At 37.8% G+C, this 18,669-nt stretch overlaps 1 protein-coding gene across 2 annotated transcripts in view; it reads right to left on the reverse strand.

Annotated features, from left to right (window-relative positions):
- Nucleotides 1-18,669, reverse strand: part of vps50 (VPS50 subunit of EARP/GARPII complex) — a 110,473-nt gene that overhangs the window by 24,805 nt on the left and 66,999 nt on the right. The window contains exons 22-23 of one of the 2 annotated variants that reach the window (XM_079485094.1): nt 17,491-17,565; nt 16,897-16,977 (exon numbers count right to left, since the gene is read on the reverse strand). In XM_079485094.1, coding sequence (XP_079341220.1) covers nt 16,897-16,977; nt 17,491-17,565 — 156 coding nt within the window. The remainder of the gene's footprint in view (nt 1-16,896; nt 16,978-17,490; nt 17,566-18,669) is intronic. The other variant, XM_079485095.1, reaches the window with a different exon arrangement.

The following is an 18,669-nucleotide window of genomic DNA, read 5'->3' on the forward strand; positions in this document are numbered from 1 at the left end:
ATGTTGCCGAATCCAGATTTTTTACATAAAGCACATGGCCGGAGAATCGTAGTTTAACACACACCCACATCATCTCCATATGAGAGATTTCTGGACTCTTTCACAGGCATTCATCATTCTTTGCAAACATATTCTAATGCTTTCTAAATGCTTGAACACAGGTTTTACAAACCGATATGTGCATATGCGTGAATAATGACCGAGACCCATTGTTCTCGTACACAATTTCTTTTCTCACAAATACATGCGTGAAGTTACTGACAGAGTGCCATTGTTATTAGACACGCATACCCAATCTGACCTACTTGTTTTACCACCGCTATTTTCAGCAATCGAGAAGCCAAATTATTCAGTAAGTATAGCAAGCACTTTTTAGTCAAAATATAAATGATGTGGTGAGATGCTATAAAGCAATGAAATGTGCATTCAGGTCACTTACTGCTACGACCAAAGTCACAACTTGGAAACCGCAAAGCAGTATTGATCTTTTGTCCAGTGCAATACGCTCAGAATGATGTGTCCACTGCACTGAAAGGATGAATGTCATGGGGTCAGAACAAGCGCTCCTAAAGCATATTTGTGTTGAAGGATTTAACATGAATCTTTCATCTGACTGTTCTATAAAAAAAGAAATACTGTCTGTAGTGATCAGTCTATTCGTGAAATGACCTTTACGAGACTGTGACCTGAGGGAAATGTGGTACGCTACTAAAGCCAAATAAATGCACATAAAAGTTACAGTGTCAATAAACAAATTGATGTTTGTTGTTTTACTGCATTGAATCACAGTGGACTTCTCATCGTTTTGGCATTGTTAAACAAAATCTAGAATACACCGATAATATATTTCTCCATCGATACCGTTAGCCGATTATATGATATCTGCCGATACAATTTCTGAAGATTAAATAAATATCTCTTAACTTTCTGAATGTTATGAATTCATATAATGACTTTTAATATAAAACATCGACTGATGATGTCTCTTAACATTTTCTAAAAACGAAGCACAAATTCATTGCATGCGAGTTGAACGTATGACGTAGTATTTCTGTGCTCGATTCACTCTGCAAGGGTTCGTGTAGATTTCAGATTTTTTTTTCCAAACATGGATTCCCGTTACGTGACAAGGGTTCTTAGTCCCATATTGGACAATTCTCCCGGAAAAGCATGCCCACGCGTCATCCAGCGAGCGAAAGAGCACGACCATCAATGCAGCTTCACTCGGCTGACGAAAGTTTAGATGTGTTTGTTTGCTATTTTGGTGGAAAAAATGGTAGATATAACGCTGGATTTGGAGATTGTGTGAAAGTGATAGATGGAGCTAAAATATGCCGGACATGAACCACAAGCGGTAAGTCATGTTTGTGTTTTGTTGGCAATCGGCGTGTACGTGCATGTAAACAGCACAAACTTATAGCGAATTAACACTTATGCAGGGATAATGCGATGATGTGTTGTGTGCTCATGCTGTAATTTAAACTAAATATTTTGATAGGCAAAAGGATATGCAAAGTTATCAGGTGTCAGGTTTTAGTCTAAATATAAATGATAGGGTGGGATGCTAGAAAATAATGAAATGTGCGTTCAGGTCACTTACTGCAACATCCACAGTTACACATTTGTTTACACTTTAACATGAAAGAACGGATACTGTTAAGCAAAGTCAAAAAGACCCAAATGATGTAAAACAGCAAAACACAGAAACCTCCAATAATGTGAATTCTTTTTATATACACTACAGACCTTAAAATAGACATCTTTATATCCAGCGTTCAGACTTTCCCTGTAGCATGAAAATAATATCAAGCAGAGAAATGTAAGCTTGACAAATGTTAACCTCAAACTTTCTAGACACATCACACCTTTATTTCCAGCATTCAGCATCAGTCACTTCCCTGTGGGTAATTGTTATGTGGTGGTTCTGAGCGAGCATGCCACAACAGACCTGCAGAAACCTTCACTAATCTGGTTTCATTTTTTCTTCTTGCTGAATTTTTCAGGCAGGGTTTGAGAGTATTCAGCCCAATCTCATAAATAACTTTGTTCTGCTAAACATAAAGGAATATACTTGGAAGAATGTCAGTAACCAAACGGATCTCATCCCCCATTTACTGCCATTGTAGGGAAAATAAATACTATGGGAGTCAATCGGGGATGAGATCTGTTTGGTTACTGACATTCTTCCAAATATCTTCCTTTGTGTTCAGTAGAGCAAAATTATTGAACCAGGTTTGGAACTACCTGAGGGTAGATTCCCTTTTTGGGTGAACGATCTCTTTAAGCCAATAAGTCTTTCCTCCAGCAGTTTCACTCACAGGTCTGTGTTATCAGACTATTTATGGATCTGACCTTTTCAGTCTCCCCCATGAGAGCCTTTTCTATTCCCCACATGCCTGATCCAAGTTCCAAGCATTGTCTTTCTGTTCACTTCTGATTGATAATTACTATTGATTTTCATTTGACGAGAAGGGTTTGATTTAAAACACCTTTTAACAGACCATAAATCTATTAGATCGGGTGTGAAAGTGAATGATATTATAAAGTGGTACCCATTCACTTTTACTGTTTACAGACAACCCAATGCAAGTCAATGGGTTGCGCCATTGTTTGGTTACCGACATTCTTCAAAATATGCTCTTTTGTGTTCTAGAGATGAAAGAAAGTCATACAGGTTTGAAATGACAAGAGTGAGTAAATGCTGACAGCATTTACATTTTTGGTTTTAAAACGTTTTAAAACTGTGTAGTAACAAATAAGGAAATATGATTCATTAAATGATTCACAGGTAACAGCTAATGGTAAGCGAATACGGCATGACCTTTAAAAAGACGTTGTTTATCATCACAGTGACAGAATATCACATAATCAAAACAAAACGTCATATGACATTTCTGCTACGCTTTGCCAGAAGGCATGTGGCAGACTCTGATGCCAGCTGGATGATGGTCCGACAAGACCAAAAATGAGATTTCTGGCCACAATGTCTATTGTGCGCCAAACACAGCACATCATAAAAGAGACACATCATCCCATGGTGATGTCTGGTGGTGCCAGCATCATGCTGTGTGGATGCGTTTTTGCTGAGAAGTTTGGGAGTTTGAAGGGTAAAAGAATGCAGCAGAATACAGGGAATTCTTGGAGGGAAACCTGATGGAGTCTGCAGAACACCTGTCACGAGGGAGAAGGCTGGTTACACAGGAATTGCATGAAAACAACAAAGTTAACGTCCTGGAAAGCCCTAGTCAGAATCCAAATCTCAATCCAGTTTTTCACCCATAAATTTCCAAATTGGACTGAAATTGACTCAGGACCTTGCAACCAGACTGAGTTCTCAAAGAAAAAAATAGGGGGAAACAGCAAGGGTTATGGAAACAGTGTGAGCTGTCAGACTCCGTCTGCAATCTCTGCCAAATGTGTAACTTGTAAAATGTAAGGGAGAGACGGTTTTACATTTGAAAACCCAAGAAATGTTATTTTGTGTATCTTTTAACCCTGCCATGGTAGATCATTTTTTACTTAGAAGGTACGATTTTTAATTCCAGCTTTTCCACAACAAATTCCAAAACAAATCGACTGAAAACATCTCTTCCGTCAATACCTAACCGATTAGTACAGACTTCTCTCTTATCTACTCTTTCTATCCTTAAAAATAAAAACCTTAGCTTTGTATACTGTGGTGAACAATAATTGACCAGTTTTTACTGCATTTATGCTTTTTTGTTGTCCTTATGTTGTTCAACTTGCTTCTATTGTTCACCTCATTTGTAAGTCGCTTTGGATAAAAGGGTCTGACAAATGACTAAATGTAAATCCAAACTACAATATGGCCAAAATTACGTAGAGACACCCAAAGACTGGAATTTCAAAAGAATTGTTTGTTTCTTTCATTACAGAATGTCTTCTCTTCAAATAAAATGTTAACACCTCAAGTGAGTGCATATGTTTGAATGGAAACCGTTGTTATTTTATGCAAACGGTGCATTTTATTTCTCTCCGTTTGCATTTATCATTCTTCCCAAAATCTGCATAAAAACATGGGAATGGAAACCCAGTTCAGACACTGATGTTGGATGATGGGGCCTGGCTTGCATTCTCCATTACAATTCAGTCCAATTTAAGTTATTTAATGGGGTTCAGGTCTGGGCATTGTGCAAGAAAGGCAAGGTCTCACACGCTCACAAGCATTTCTTAATGGATCACATTTTGTGCACATGGGCATTGTAAAGCTAGAGATAGAGAACGGCCGTTCTTAAACTGAGACAACAAGACACACAAATCTCCAGAACGACAACATATTAAGACACGTCTTCACCGGAATGAAGGTGTCACAGCCAAGCCCATTCATTAAAAAGGGGTGTCCATATAGTTGGGCCACACGGTGCATCCTTAAACAGGCAATTGTATAATTCTGTAAGCTTTTAGGACGTTTTAAATATTTATGAAGTATACAGCCAAAAACAAAGCAGGAAAAACGACATCAAACAATTGCAGAATAATAATACACGTGCAGTTAATGTTATCCATTGAGATAATTTGTAATGAGGTTAAGATTAACATTCTGCTCCTGTTAAAAACAAACATGAAAGAGGATAATAGGATTACTAAACTTAATACCACGCATAAATTGGGGATTAAAGATTAATAGATTCCCTTTGAATTCTACTCCCCAAACTTCTCCAAGACTGGAATCGCAAACGCTCTCAAAACACAGAGTCAGTTCTATAATTGACTAAACATAAAAACTGACGTGTGAATAATGACCTGCCTCTGTGAGAACGATAATAGAAAAGAAATCCCTACAGTAAATGAGCGTGTGGAAATGAGCAATGAGTAATGCCAATCAATGACTGTCATGCATTCCATTAAAAATTGAGACTTTAACATTATGCTGGTCATGAAACCAAAAACACAAACTACAATTGCACTGTATTCTCATGGTGTCTAGAAATGAAAGGAATAGTTCAATTCATCCGTCACCATTTACTCATCCTCCTGTCATTTCACACCTGTGTAACTTTTTTTCTGCAGAACACATCAGAAGATATTTTGAAGAATGTTGGCAACATTGATTGGCATTGAATTGTGTCCATACAATAGAAGTCAATGGGTGCCGTTGCTGTTTGGTTATCAACATTCTTCAAAATATAATCTTTTGTGTTCTGCAGAAGAAATTTATTAATAAAATTAAATGTAAATGTGGACAGTTACGTGATATTTATTTGTGAGACATTACTATCTTTTAATAAAGTGGCGTTTTAGCTTGGGGAAATCACAGATTTTTGAAAGTTGGCCCAGTTGGTAAAAGGCATATCGCCGCAAACAGATGGTTTATCCGATCAAAGTCTGAACAACTAAAGAGGGTGCAAAACATCTTCACACGTTGTGATCAGCCTATTGAAATTAGGCTGAATGAAATTTTTACAGTTCACTGTTTCTGTGGTGATCACATTTCCACAGATTTTCTGCTAAATGAAAGTTGTTATCCCAGCACTCAAAGTTTTCTTATTTGAGAAGAGCGACGTACGAGAAGCTAAGACGATATCCCTTTAACCACGGCTAACTATCAGTGCTAATAGGATGGATATGGTGTTTTCTAGTTGATTTATTTACCCTCTTTAATATTTACTGACCCTTTACCATCTCTAAGAGGCTTTTTACATGACGCCTAAAAACAAAGAACAATTAAGTTTATTTACATACATCAAACTAAAAACACATATACACACCAACAATTGCTTTCAATAGTTGTCTTTAAGGCAGGGGCTTGTTTTGTCTTAACAACATTGCAAGGCATTAAAAAAATTAGACAGTTTAAGATGAGCATTCAATGCATGTTACATTTTATTTTGCAGTTATTTTATTAAAAGCTGGGAATAAAAGAACTATAGAGTGTCCTTGTCTTTGTAAACTTTCCAGCTTTTCTGCTGGACGAGACCGGAGTTTAAACAGGTGTTCAGCTGCACCCTGGTGCGTCATGCACTCTCCAGCTTTCAGATTATTCGTTTTACCAGCATGTGGGCCGTGGGCCTTGGTTTGGGGGCACACTGTCTTTCCCAAAGATTGTTTCTGTACAGTTATGTGAAATTTTTTTTTAACAAATCGCCCCCGAAAGCTTTGCGATTTTTTGAAGCTTGTGTTGTGTGTGATTCTTTTTCAACGCATTGTCACACTGTAGTGTCATGTATATGTTGATAGTTGTTCGCAGACACGAATGCCCCATTCAAACATACTAAACAAAATGCTAAGTCTTAATCAAAGTTCCCTTCATATGCAGATAATGCAGTAGATAAAGTACTATTTATATGCAGGCTCACTTGTCATGTGCGCTTCTGGTTTTGTCATGGCTCTGTTTGAACCCACAGACCTTCGCATAGTTCACCCAAAATCGTTAATCCCATTGACTTGCATTGGTTGTGTTAATACAACAGAAGATTTGTTTGGTTAACATGCCTCAAAATATCTTCATTTTTGTTTTGCAGAAGAGAGAAAGTCATACAAGTTTTCATTTTTGGGTGAACTATGCCTTTAACAGTAGTGATACTGCCACTTTAATAAGTCAGACTGGTCCCACCATGACTTATTACCTAATTTTTCATTATAAATTACAATACGCTGTGCCTCATAATAGTCTTTGTAGCCTATTAGCAAGCTCTAAAGCCACTCTAATCTTAAATACAAAGGGTAAAAGGTTCCATCCAACAAATAACTGCTTTATTCAAAGAAAAAAGATCAATACCTCATCTTGAGACTCTTTTTCGTAGAGCTCATTGTAAATGAACCAAACTCTGAGGCGGTACCATCCAAAGCACAGGCTTAGGGTTTATTAAAAATGAGGCAAAAAGAGAAAAATGGAATCTGATAACACACTACCGAAAAGCAGAGCAACGGTCTAGTATTCGCCACAAATGCCTAATCTAATTTGCTTCCAGACAGTGAACAAAAAAACCAAGAGTGGGGATGGTGGAGCAAAGAATAATCAATTTCATTGCGAACATAGTTGAATTTAATTACATAGCTTTCACGTCTGAATACAAGTAGCCCAAATGTAAAGATTTAACACAACTAATAACGGTTATGAAAAAAGAGGTTTTGAGCAACTCATCTTTTCATAAATCCATCACAGGATCCAGGTTAAACCTCTGATAAACCCTTGGCAACTTATTAGCAACCATTTGCAAATAAGGGTACATAATGCCTGCCTAATTACAATCTGCCACATTTAGAATCCTTATGAGCAATCAGGAATTGGTGATCAACCGAATGCCAACTGCTGACCTAAGCAAACTCATAATAATTCACAGCAAAGTGATTTAATTGACACACACTTCAAGTACTTCAACAAAATTAACACACAAATACATATTCAATCAAGTATTATGCAGAAGCTCAAAGCGTCTGTCTTTTGGACGTACTTTCAATATTGATTGACACACCTCATTGGGGAGCACAAAATTACTGAGCATCAGGAAAAATAAAATGCCTCAATGTTGCTCCATCTGATGACATATCAATATAAATTTACAAAAGAGATGATTTGTTTCTGTAGCTCAATTGGCAAAGGATTGTGCAAATGTGATGAAATCGATTACCCGAGGAACTTACATACAGTTGTGTTATAATAACTTTTATTAAAGAAAAAATAATCAAACTTGTTATTACTCTAAGTCAAAACTTTAACCATAATCTGTGTTCCTCCCACTCAACTGATATAAATGTTACTGCTTCCAAATGTATAGAGACCGTATCTGTCCCCTGAATAATACTACAAAATTATAATTTTGGCAAAAGTCTAATTGTGATTAAACCTGAAGACAATGTATGAAATCAATTCATAAAGTTCACCCTAATTAATATTAGATCACAAAATTCTAAGGCAGTTATTGTAAATTAAATTATCACAGACAACCGTTTTAATATTCTTTAATTTACCAAAACCTGGCTTAAACCAAATGATTATTTCGGTCTAAATGAGTGTACCCCATCAAGCTACTGTTATATGCACGAGCCACGTTCGGTTGGTCGAGGTGGTGGTGTCACAACAATCTTGTGAGGCCGTGCTTGCGTTGAACATATTTGTTCCAAAAAAAAGTAAAAAACCATTGCTTTCTTTTGCATTGGCTACTCTGTATAGAGTAGCCAATGACCCCTGGTCCCTTCACTGATTTTCTGAAGAGTTCGCAGACTTCTTATCGGACCTATTGGTAAACATTGATAAAGTACTAATTGTCTGATATTCTAATATCCACATAGATAGTTCTAACGATGCATTAGCATTGGCGTTTGCAGAACTACTACACTCTTCAAATCTAACGCAAGTAAATTATGGATTACCTCAGGGATCGGTTCTAGGACCCTTGCTATTCTCCATATACATGCGGCCCCATGGAACATTATTAGAAAACATGGAATTAGCTTCCACTGTTATGCAGATGATACTCCGCTATATATCTCATCAAGACCTGATGATTCTTTCCAGCTATCCAAATTGGCAGAGTGCATTGAAGATATAAAACATTGGATTACTTGTAATTTCCGTTTCAATTATAATAAAACAGAAATATTACTTATCGGACCAAAGACTCGTGAGCAGAATATTTCGGATTATAACTTGCAAATTGAAGGCTGTACTGTTACTCCAACAAATACAGTAAAAGATCTAGGCGTTATATTAGACAGCAACCTGTCATTTAGAAAAAAAACTGTTTTCAAAAACAGCTTTCCTCCACCGTCGAAATTTGCCAAATTATGAGATATTCTATGTGTTATTTATGCATTTGTGACCAAGTCTTGACTACTGTAATATGCTACTTAGTGATTGTCCTGCATCATTAATAAAAAAACTACAGTTAGTTAAGAATGTAACTGCCAGAAATCTAACAAGGTCCAGAAAATACGATCACATGACGATAACATAAAATGTTATCAACCCTTCACTGGCTTCCCATTAAGTAGCGTATTGACTTTAAAGTTATTTTAAACACTCATAAAGCCTTAAACGGTTTAGCCCCTACCTACATAACAGAGCTTCTATCACACTACAACCCATCACGCTCTCTAAGATCTCAAGCTTTCTCAAACGCAGCACCTAAACTCTGGAATAGCTTTCCAGACACTATTAGAGGGTCAGACACACTCTCCCAATTTAAATCTAGATTAAAGACACATCTTTTCAGCCAAGCATTCACTTAATGCAAAATATGCTAAATAAACCACCGGGAGACTGCATGGAGTAATTTAGCTTGTTCTATGAACACCATGTGTTTTACCTTTTTGGTGTTTTTCAGGTTTTCTTATTTCTCCTGTAAAGCTGCTTTCTATCAATGCACATATCGAAAAGCGCAATATAAATAAAATTGAAAACAGATCTTGTGTTTTCCAAAAATAAAACATTTTTGTTTTTTTATTCATAAATAAAAATGTATTGTTTGGTTAGTTGAATCGTGGGTTCGATTTTGTTAAAAAACAGCTGATCATTGACTGAATCTTTGCCATCTTGGCTATTGTTCGATCCATTCGAATGGAAATTTTACCTTTTCTTCTACGTCTTTCTGGTTTTGGTTCCATTTTAAAGCATTTGATATCATTTTAGCTGAGCAGAATATCATTTTCCGCACTTTATATGTTTTTCCCTCTCTAATAAATTTTTTTAATCAAAGTACGCTGTTCTTCTGAACACTGTCTGGAACGACCCATTTTACTCTGAGAGAAACGCACAGTACACCATTTGCTGCCATCGTCCTTAAATAAGGGCCACTCGTTTTTTCCCAGAATGATTTACCTCTCTAATTGAACTCCACTGCTATCATTTTGAACACGGCCTTTTCAATTAATGATTCCATTACACAGAATTAGCAGCATGCATATCATGACTGTTGGGTCTGTTGGATTTCTATTACTCTACTGTACCTACTAGTAAAACATTTGCCATATAGAAATATAATTTCTACCAAAAACATTGACTGATCTGGTTAGTGATGTTGGACTTCTATTAATGTGAACAAAACTGTGTAAAATATATATGTACATTTATAAATGTAATTTAACCGATTTTTTGTCACAGTATTTTTACATATTTTTTAAATGTGGTAAAAAGTCAAATGACATAAATAGTTCAAAATGTACTTCAGTCGCATAATATCGTTTAATGGAAATGCCGCGATTCTGCAATAACTTTAAATCAACATTTAAAAAATATCGCAAATTGTTTTTGCAAATCTGTAAATAAGTCAAAGCTGAGACTTGTTACTGCATGAACAGCCCATTTTTGCTGTCCAGTCACTATCAAAGCACTTGAAATTTTGCTAGACACTCAGCATCTTCTGCTCATTACAGTCCTTTTCAAGACAATCACTGGTCTAAAATTTTCCCTAATTTAAGCTCTCTCAGCATTTCTCCACACGACCCCTCTAACGTTTCATCTGCTAACAGTTCCCATCTCCCCTGCTGTTTCTCACACAGAGTGCAATGTTTCTTTTGGCCCCAGCTGACCCCCTTTCTCCACTCCTCATCTAGTCCATCACTGTTGAGCTACGAGCCCCTCTCTCATCCTTATGCCTGTGCGGGTGCATGCTGGCGTATTGTAACACAAATTAACTCACTGTCTTTGTGTGTGCGTCTTGCTCTCGGTTGGTAACATTGAGAGTGCTCAGCCAGTAGGACCCATCACTGTGTCTGGCTGTCACTTCGGCTTAGCTAGAGACCCAAATGGCTGTTATTTGCTTGATTAACTGCCTATTCAAAACAGCAGCTATTTGAACTGATGAACTAGACAGATACCTTGATGAAAAACACAGCATATGTAGACGACCTACATATAAAACATCAAGATGTGTAAAAGATACAAAGGCAAAGTTGGATTGGAAAAAGATACAAAGGCAAAGTTGTAGCCTTAATTTAAAATAATGATTTCACAAGTTGGCATGGTTGTCATGCATAGGCACGGTTTGTCTTTTCATAACACCAACAATACGGAGCAATAAAAAACATCCGTTGCAAAACTGAATGGATGCAGGCAGGTGCACTGGGCAAAGGAACTGGGCTGTAATATACAGAAATGTAAATTCTTATTAACATAATATTCATTGATTATAAGTTTCATTGATATAAGTCACATGGCTGAAACATTACATTTGTATTTGACAGAATAGCAGTGTGTAAAATGTCTTGTTTTGTCACATCAATAAACAGTTTCAGATGTTATGCTTCTACTAAATAAGGTTGCTGCAGTAAACTGATTTATTTATTTTATTTGAAAAGTTGGGGGTTAGATAAGTGTAATAATCTGCAGTCAGAATCAAAATCTATACGTTTATATTGACGACTGCTACCGTGCCACAAGCAAACAATCATTTTACGTTTAGTCTCAACTAAAACCCAAACTCGCTGAAGAACAGAACCCAGTGAAACAGCTCACAAATAAAACTAGCTCAAATATACACTTTTGATATGTGACAATTCCAAAGAAAGACTGCCTGGAAATGGCTTGGAGACATTTTCATTTTCTCGAGCTGATAACATTGGCTGTCCTTTGCTCTCATCCAAGACATATTGTGTTTATTTTAGAAATAACAGAAAATCACAATTACAGTGAGACAAATCTAGGCTCGCCAGGACTCTGCTACTACAAAACTCTTTCTGCAAAACAAGAACATATGGTGAATTTTGCCAGCGTGGTACATACTTTTGCGGTACATCCTCAAAGCCTTGGCTCATATTTTCTGAGGCTTGGATTTGCACTATGATGGCATCTGAGGCACCCACAAAACTGTTCTTAATCCTCTTGGCTTTCAGGTCTAACATCATAATGGTATCATCTGGAAAAATGCAATGTCCTGCGCACAAGGTTTAACACAAGCTCGCCCTGTTGAAATATTACTTCATGTTATTGGGTCTTGTCTCAATAGCAGCAGCAGCTGATATGCTACAAATACAGAGTCTGGAGCTGGAGGACACGCTCTGTTATCCTGCCAGGGTTTCAGATAATGTTATGATGGGGTCTTGGCATACCAACTGATTCATTACTTCTAGGTTATGAAACATCTTATGAGACATATTAAGAGGATGCACAGCGTGTTCAAAGTAATCTAAGAATCTATACACTATGATAAATATGGTTCCCGGTCATTCTATGACCAAAACGCATCTGTGAGGTGACCAATTTTCCAATGCACAATGCACTGGCCTCGATTTAACTTTGATTATTTTCGATGGAAACGGGGTAAAAATGTAATCTGGTAATTACAGTCAAATATATTTCCCGCCTCATCCGCTCCTAATTTTCCAAAATTTGTTTCTCGCATGTGTGGTGCAGGTTCACTGCTCATCTAACCTCCGTGTCACAACCTTCTTATGTCCTTTTCACGGGTATTGCTTGAATTTAGAGGATGGGATCTCTCAGATGAGAACCTTACTTTTGCTTCATTGGGAAAATGGAAATGAAATCAGCAGTCCTAGAGGCTAAAATAGTTCTTTCAAATAAAAAAGATAATTTGAATTTAAATTGAGGGAAAGCCACATGCAACTGACTGTCGGTTAAGGAATTGTTGACGCACTTTCTAAAAGGCAACTTTTGGCTCAGGTGTATAAAATACCACTTTTTTATATTTGTATTTACAAAAAAATAACAGGCAGTGACCGTCTCGGAACCTACTGTAAGCACTTCACTGAACGTTTGCAAGAACACAAAACATTTTGAAGAAGCTACCAATCGTTGTGACAAAGGAAATAAAAGGCATCACTAAAGTGCACTTCCAGAGTACAATAGCAATCCCAAAAATCATCACTTACATTTACTCCCACCCATGACGCTCCAAACCGGTGTAACTTTCTTCCGTTGAACACAAAAGGAGAAATTTTCATAAACATGGTCCATTTGCCTCATGCGCTGTATGCCAAGTCATTCTCATTGTAAAATGCATGCTATTATTTTATGAAAGTCTTAACAGCTGTTCTCTCTCTCCTTTGTCACATGAGAATTCATAAAAAAGTGTAATAACATTTTGTTTACCTTTGGGTTTAAAACCTATCCAATAGATCACTTAATGATGTTATAAAATGCAGCCTTACTGTAACAATGCTTTGTAAATTAGACATCCCTAAAGAAAACATCTGGACAACATGAGGGTGGATAAATTGTCTTATTTTGGGGTGAAGCCTGTTTTATTGCATTGCGAACATTTTTCACCAATGGTATCACTTACAAACTTGCTGAACATCAAACCGTGCACACCGAGGACACCGGCATCTGTCAGATCGAATCCTGTGGAAGGAACACGTGGGCAGAAATCCTTACGGACCACCACAAACACGGGGCAGAGAGAAAGTAAAAGGGAATAATTGGATCATCGCCCTGGGCTGCCATCACACCAATCTGTTACGGGAGCCAAGTCACAGTGTGGCGGCACTCGCAATCCGACCAAAGGCTTGAGGTTAACAGCCAAGCTGTTGGACGAGATGGAGCTATGTCGGATGGAATACTGCCAAAACCTCTGTGACCTGGGGAGGACTGATCCTGAAATGCGTCGGGAAGAACGGCTTGTTATCTGATTGCAAAATATTCAAGTTCAAGTTAAACCTCTGTATCAACACACCATCGCCGGACTGGCATGAGGATGGTTTGTTTTACACCATACAAGCTTCCTTGGCTATTTTATAACGGTCCATTTTATAAGGTAAACTATTCTTAACAATGCTCTTGTGGATTGAATTCTAAAAGTTTGTTGATATACAACTTGACAAAAATCATAAAATATGGAGGACAGAAGGACAGCAGGGCACCAATTCTGAACACTGGCGAACATGTAAATGAGACTGATGAGAGGTGACAAGAAATGACACTTTGCTTTGACAAAAGACACTTCGAGTGATAAGCTTTTTGAGAATAGACACTATCTATTTTAACACACGTCATGTTTGTTTTTTATGGTCTTTTCCGGCGCACACAGGTAATGTTTTTTCATTTACCCAATATAGAGAAAGCAATTATAACAAGCAGCTACAATCTGTTTACAAATGAGGTCTCGCCCACAGTGTCCGTGCGTGTGACATAAACGTGTCAGCCCTGAGAAAGAAAATGAATTTAGCAAAACCAGAAATAAATGTCATTTCCATTTAAAACACAGTTTAAACGTTGACCTACAGTGCATAAAAATCGGACTCCTCTTTATACAAATAATCGTCATAAAGTAAAAGAGAAAAAAAACAGGAATAAATCTCCTTACTGTATATAAAAAGAAGCAAATCTTTAAGGGTATCGAGTTGAATCAAAATAGAAATGTGTGTGGGCTGCAGTCTAAAAGCTTTTCCTTCGATGAAAAGCAGGAAGATCTTGCAGGAAGGCAAGTCCTGCCACAGATGCGATAATGCTTTAAGAAGCTTTTAATTCCCTGGTCTGCACTGGCCGCAGAATGATATCATTACATCTGTGCTGGAGAACGGGCAATGTAGGTAGGTGTATATACTCGAGAGGGAAATACCCTACGCTCCCTCGTGCAGAAAAATAGCTTTCTGCCTCGATGCGCTTTGCTTCTCGGCATCTCAAAGCTGGAGAAATAACTGATGTCTGACATACATCTCATGCAATATAGGAGCTGGCAGGTTATCTTCTGGTATTGTAAAGAACCGTAAAGTATCGAGAATTTCTCCATCTGTGGTAAATCTGAACTAAAACGGACCACTGAGTTACTCTAGACGTCTTCCATAATATGACATAATTAAACGAAGCTTTGTGGAAAAAGCAGATACACAGACTGTTCAATGTCATATGACTGGGTTCATGGATCTCAACCGCTCATATGATGAATCCGAAAAAACATGGGTTTGATACATTTAAGAAAAATGTCCTCTATTCCTCACACCCCTTTTTACGTGTATATTACACTTAAAATACAGCCCTGAGACTAAACTGTAACAATTGATCACCATAAAAGAGCTTAAGTCGTCTTTAAAACCTGTCCGTATTCCAGCCATTATGCTTATTACTTCCAAGACTCCTGAAGGCATCAGAGCTATCAATTTTCAACACTATCGCAGACACCTGAGGTTCTCGCAGGGCCCCTGGGATAAGCGATGCATTCGTTTAAAATGCGGTGTGCGTGCTGCCAAAGTCTAAGAGACGATGTCTCCTGACAGCCACCTGGAACACGGTCTCTCATCGCTGATGACCCAATAAATGAAGGGGATGTAGATTATGTCATTTTCAGTGATGAAAGTTAATGTGTAGCCCTGGTGAAATAACTTATAATAGCCAGAGCATGAAGAGTTAAGAACTCTGTTGAAACCTTTCACTTTTTGTTAACGCACTTGTTGTCTACCACCTACGTAGGAAGTTATCTACATAGACAGCATCGCAACCGCGTTCTCATTAAAGGCTGATCTGCCATGACCTCAGGAGCAGAAATAGTTCTTAACAGCCAATGTCTCGCATGGCATATTCATCCAAAACTCTTTTGATTTTGAGTTTAACACGAAGCAAGCAAAACAAAGTGCTGATAATGAGCCCAAGAAAACACAAATAGTGTCAAAAAACAATACAAACAATAACTCTAATGAACTTGACACTTCTTCTTCCAAAGCAAATGAAATGTTCTCGGGAAGCTGATAAATACCAACAATATTTCCAGCATCAATATGGTTCAAATGTAAATATATTCATAATATAATTTTAACCTCTGTTTGTCATGCCTCTTACAAAGGAACACAAAATACAATTATTTGAACAATGTTGGTAACCAAACCATAGCGGTTCCATTGACTTGCATTGTTTTTGTGTCCGTACAATAGTAGTCAATGGGTACCGCCATTGTTCGGTTACCAACGTTCTTCTTCTGTGTTTTGCAAAAGAAACCAAGTCTTTCAGGTTTGAAATGACAAGAGGGTGAGTAAATTACATATTTCCAACTGCACAAGTATATAACACATGACAAAATAAAAAGTTAAAATACACAATCTTTTCTTTCCAAAACTTTGCATGGCCTTCGTTCTTGTGTCACAAAAAGCTGCAAACCATCAGTGATGCTCATGATAAGAATCTGTAAAATTCCATTACATTGCACATTGCAGTATGTAAATGTACAGGCCAAACTGTATGAATGTTTAAAATGTTCAAAATTAAACAAAAACTGCATTTTAATTAAAAAAAAATGTTTTTTTAAATAAAGCACAGCACACGTTATCACTCTTCTTGTCATGTCTAGTCAAAAGCTCATTTTTGCTCACTTCTTGCTAAGCTCATCACACGTTGTGAGGACAAGCTCATCCACCAATACTGTAAAGCTGCATCAAAATAAAGACAAAATGAGATATTTTTAGAAGGCGGTATAATCGACAGCCTGCCGTTTGAGACGGTCTTTGTGGCAGAAGCATCCCTATCATAACTAAAAACTCTTTCTATAGTATGTGGACACTGAATTTGAATATGAAGGCAAAATCTCCAACATATAGAAACTGTATAAAAGTTTGACTCAACATAAAAAGTTTTTTAAACACTTTCCTTGCTCTTTGACATTCGGGGAAGGTATCAGAGATCTGAGAAAGGATTTTCTATTTAATGACAGCCTATTTGTGCAGGAGGTGGAAGCCCATGGTGCATTGTGCGTATGAAGCCTTTGACCCGAGGGCCTTAATGGGTGCAACCATGGAAACCACAGGACATTTACTAAGAGCACAGGGCCGGCTAAGTGTGCCGAGGGTGATTAACTCACCTATGGCTGCTATAGCTGAAAGTAGAAGGGGGCAAGGGATGATCGAACTGATGAGAGGCTATAAGGACCGGAGATAAACGCACACTAGCATTTCCACTCTGGTTCATAATGGATACACAAGAGAGAGCGTGAACCACAAAGTGTGACGGACAGAAAAGAGAGCGAGACGGTGCAAGCGAACGTTTCCACTCACCATATCTATAAGGCTCTCCTGGATTCTGCTGAGAGTAGTCCTCAGTCTGCTGCTGATCAGACCCAGCCCAGAAGATTCATACTGTGGGACACAGTAGAACACACACCGTGAGGAACGAACGTGTTTTTATAAAACAAACAAACACAACACAGACACACACACAGTGAGCGTAAACCCCACAGCCCCAGACTGCACACGCTACCGCTTTCCAGGAATTTTCACTTCTTACTCACACGGTTCCCACAAGCGTCATGACTTCTGTTCATTAATCGCCATTTCGTTTTTCATCAAAAAGGAAGGATGAATGCGATTGGAAAACCCACCTGTGATCATTCGCTTGAAATGTATTCACAAATGCAGAAATTAATGCAGTTAATGCGTTAAGTGTTCTCAAACTGGCAAACCGTCATCGATGAATAAATTGCAACAGACACCTATACAAAAGTGCAATGTCTTGACGAAATCAAACGTTTGCAAGCACAGGTTCATAAAAAGCATTATAGAAACAACATCAAACCATACTAAAAACACATCACAGTGACACTCCATGACTAAGGGCTTAAAACACAGCACACAAGGGCCCCAAACTCTTACCCAATTGACAGGGGCTGTCTGTCTGGACAACCCAGCCTGAGAGCCTTGAGAAGGCAGAGATGCAGACGGCATGTTCTTTGCATTGAGAAACAAAAAGAAACCAAGACACAGTATATAAAAAATGCACTGTTAAACAAAAAAGCCTAAAGAGGGACTGACTGCTGTATATTCGACATACTCACCAGCCACAATAACGCAATGTATTAAATTATCTTCCACTAGGGACTTCTTATTAAATATTGATAGAGGTGATTACCAGCCAGCACATCATGTTTTAAATTAAATTAAACTAACAGATTAACGGCCATAGTACTTATTTGACACTAAATGAATTAGAAGACTAGATTTTGTGCAATATACCATTTTCTTTCGCACCTCTTTGAACAAAAGGCTGGCAGGGAAAAATTAAACCTTTGACTGCTTTGTACATTTTTCGCAAAGTTTCCAAAAGGCCCACATGTTAGCGGGACAGACGCATCTTCAGCTGCGATGCTCACTCGATCTGCAGCACTTATTAGGCACTATACTCTGTGTTTTTCAACCGCTCAAGCACTCCATCAACCTGGTGGTGATCTATTGTCAGATAAGCACTTGCGCATCTTCTTTCCATTCATTGCCTTTAAACTAAGTTATTAACTTGAGGCAAGAAGCGATGAAGAATCTTAAAGTATGTGCGTGGAAGAGCTGATACTCCGTCAGCGTACAATGGCGTCTGGACCTTTCGAATCGCAATGCTGTGCTTAACTAAACTAAATGGCAAAACACAAAAACTCCATCTCAATGCGAGATTGAATATCTTGTGTGTTTAGAGTTAGCCATGGGTGAAAGTGAACCCAAATGAGCCCATCAATATCAGGCACTATGTAAATGTTAATATAAATAATACTATTTTCTATTTGTCTCGTAGGTTTCTCCATATCTGGTATGTCAGCATCTTTCGATATTCCTCTCGCGGCTTGACCAGTGTGGGAGATCAAATAAATATGAGGGCTGTTTTCTTATTTCATACACAACCTACCCTAAAGGCCGGGTTAAACTGTGGGTCGGTTTCAAAGCAATATCAAACAACACGCAGTTATTAAACAGATTCTATATTACTCCAGTTTAAGAGGAAGCTACTTGAATTATGCTAAATTATACTTAAAGAAATTTTGGCCAGGGTACTTCCGCCTCAAGACA

The sequence above is a fragment of the Barbatula barbatula genome (assembly GCF_947034865.1).
Source record: "Barbatula barbatula genome assembly, chromosome: 21".
Taxonomy (NCBI): Eukaryota; Metazoa; Chordata; class Actinopteri; order Cypriniformes; family Nemacheilidae; genus Barbatula; species Barbatula barbatula.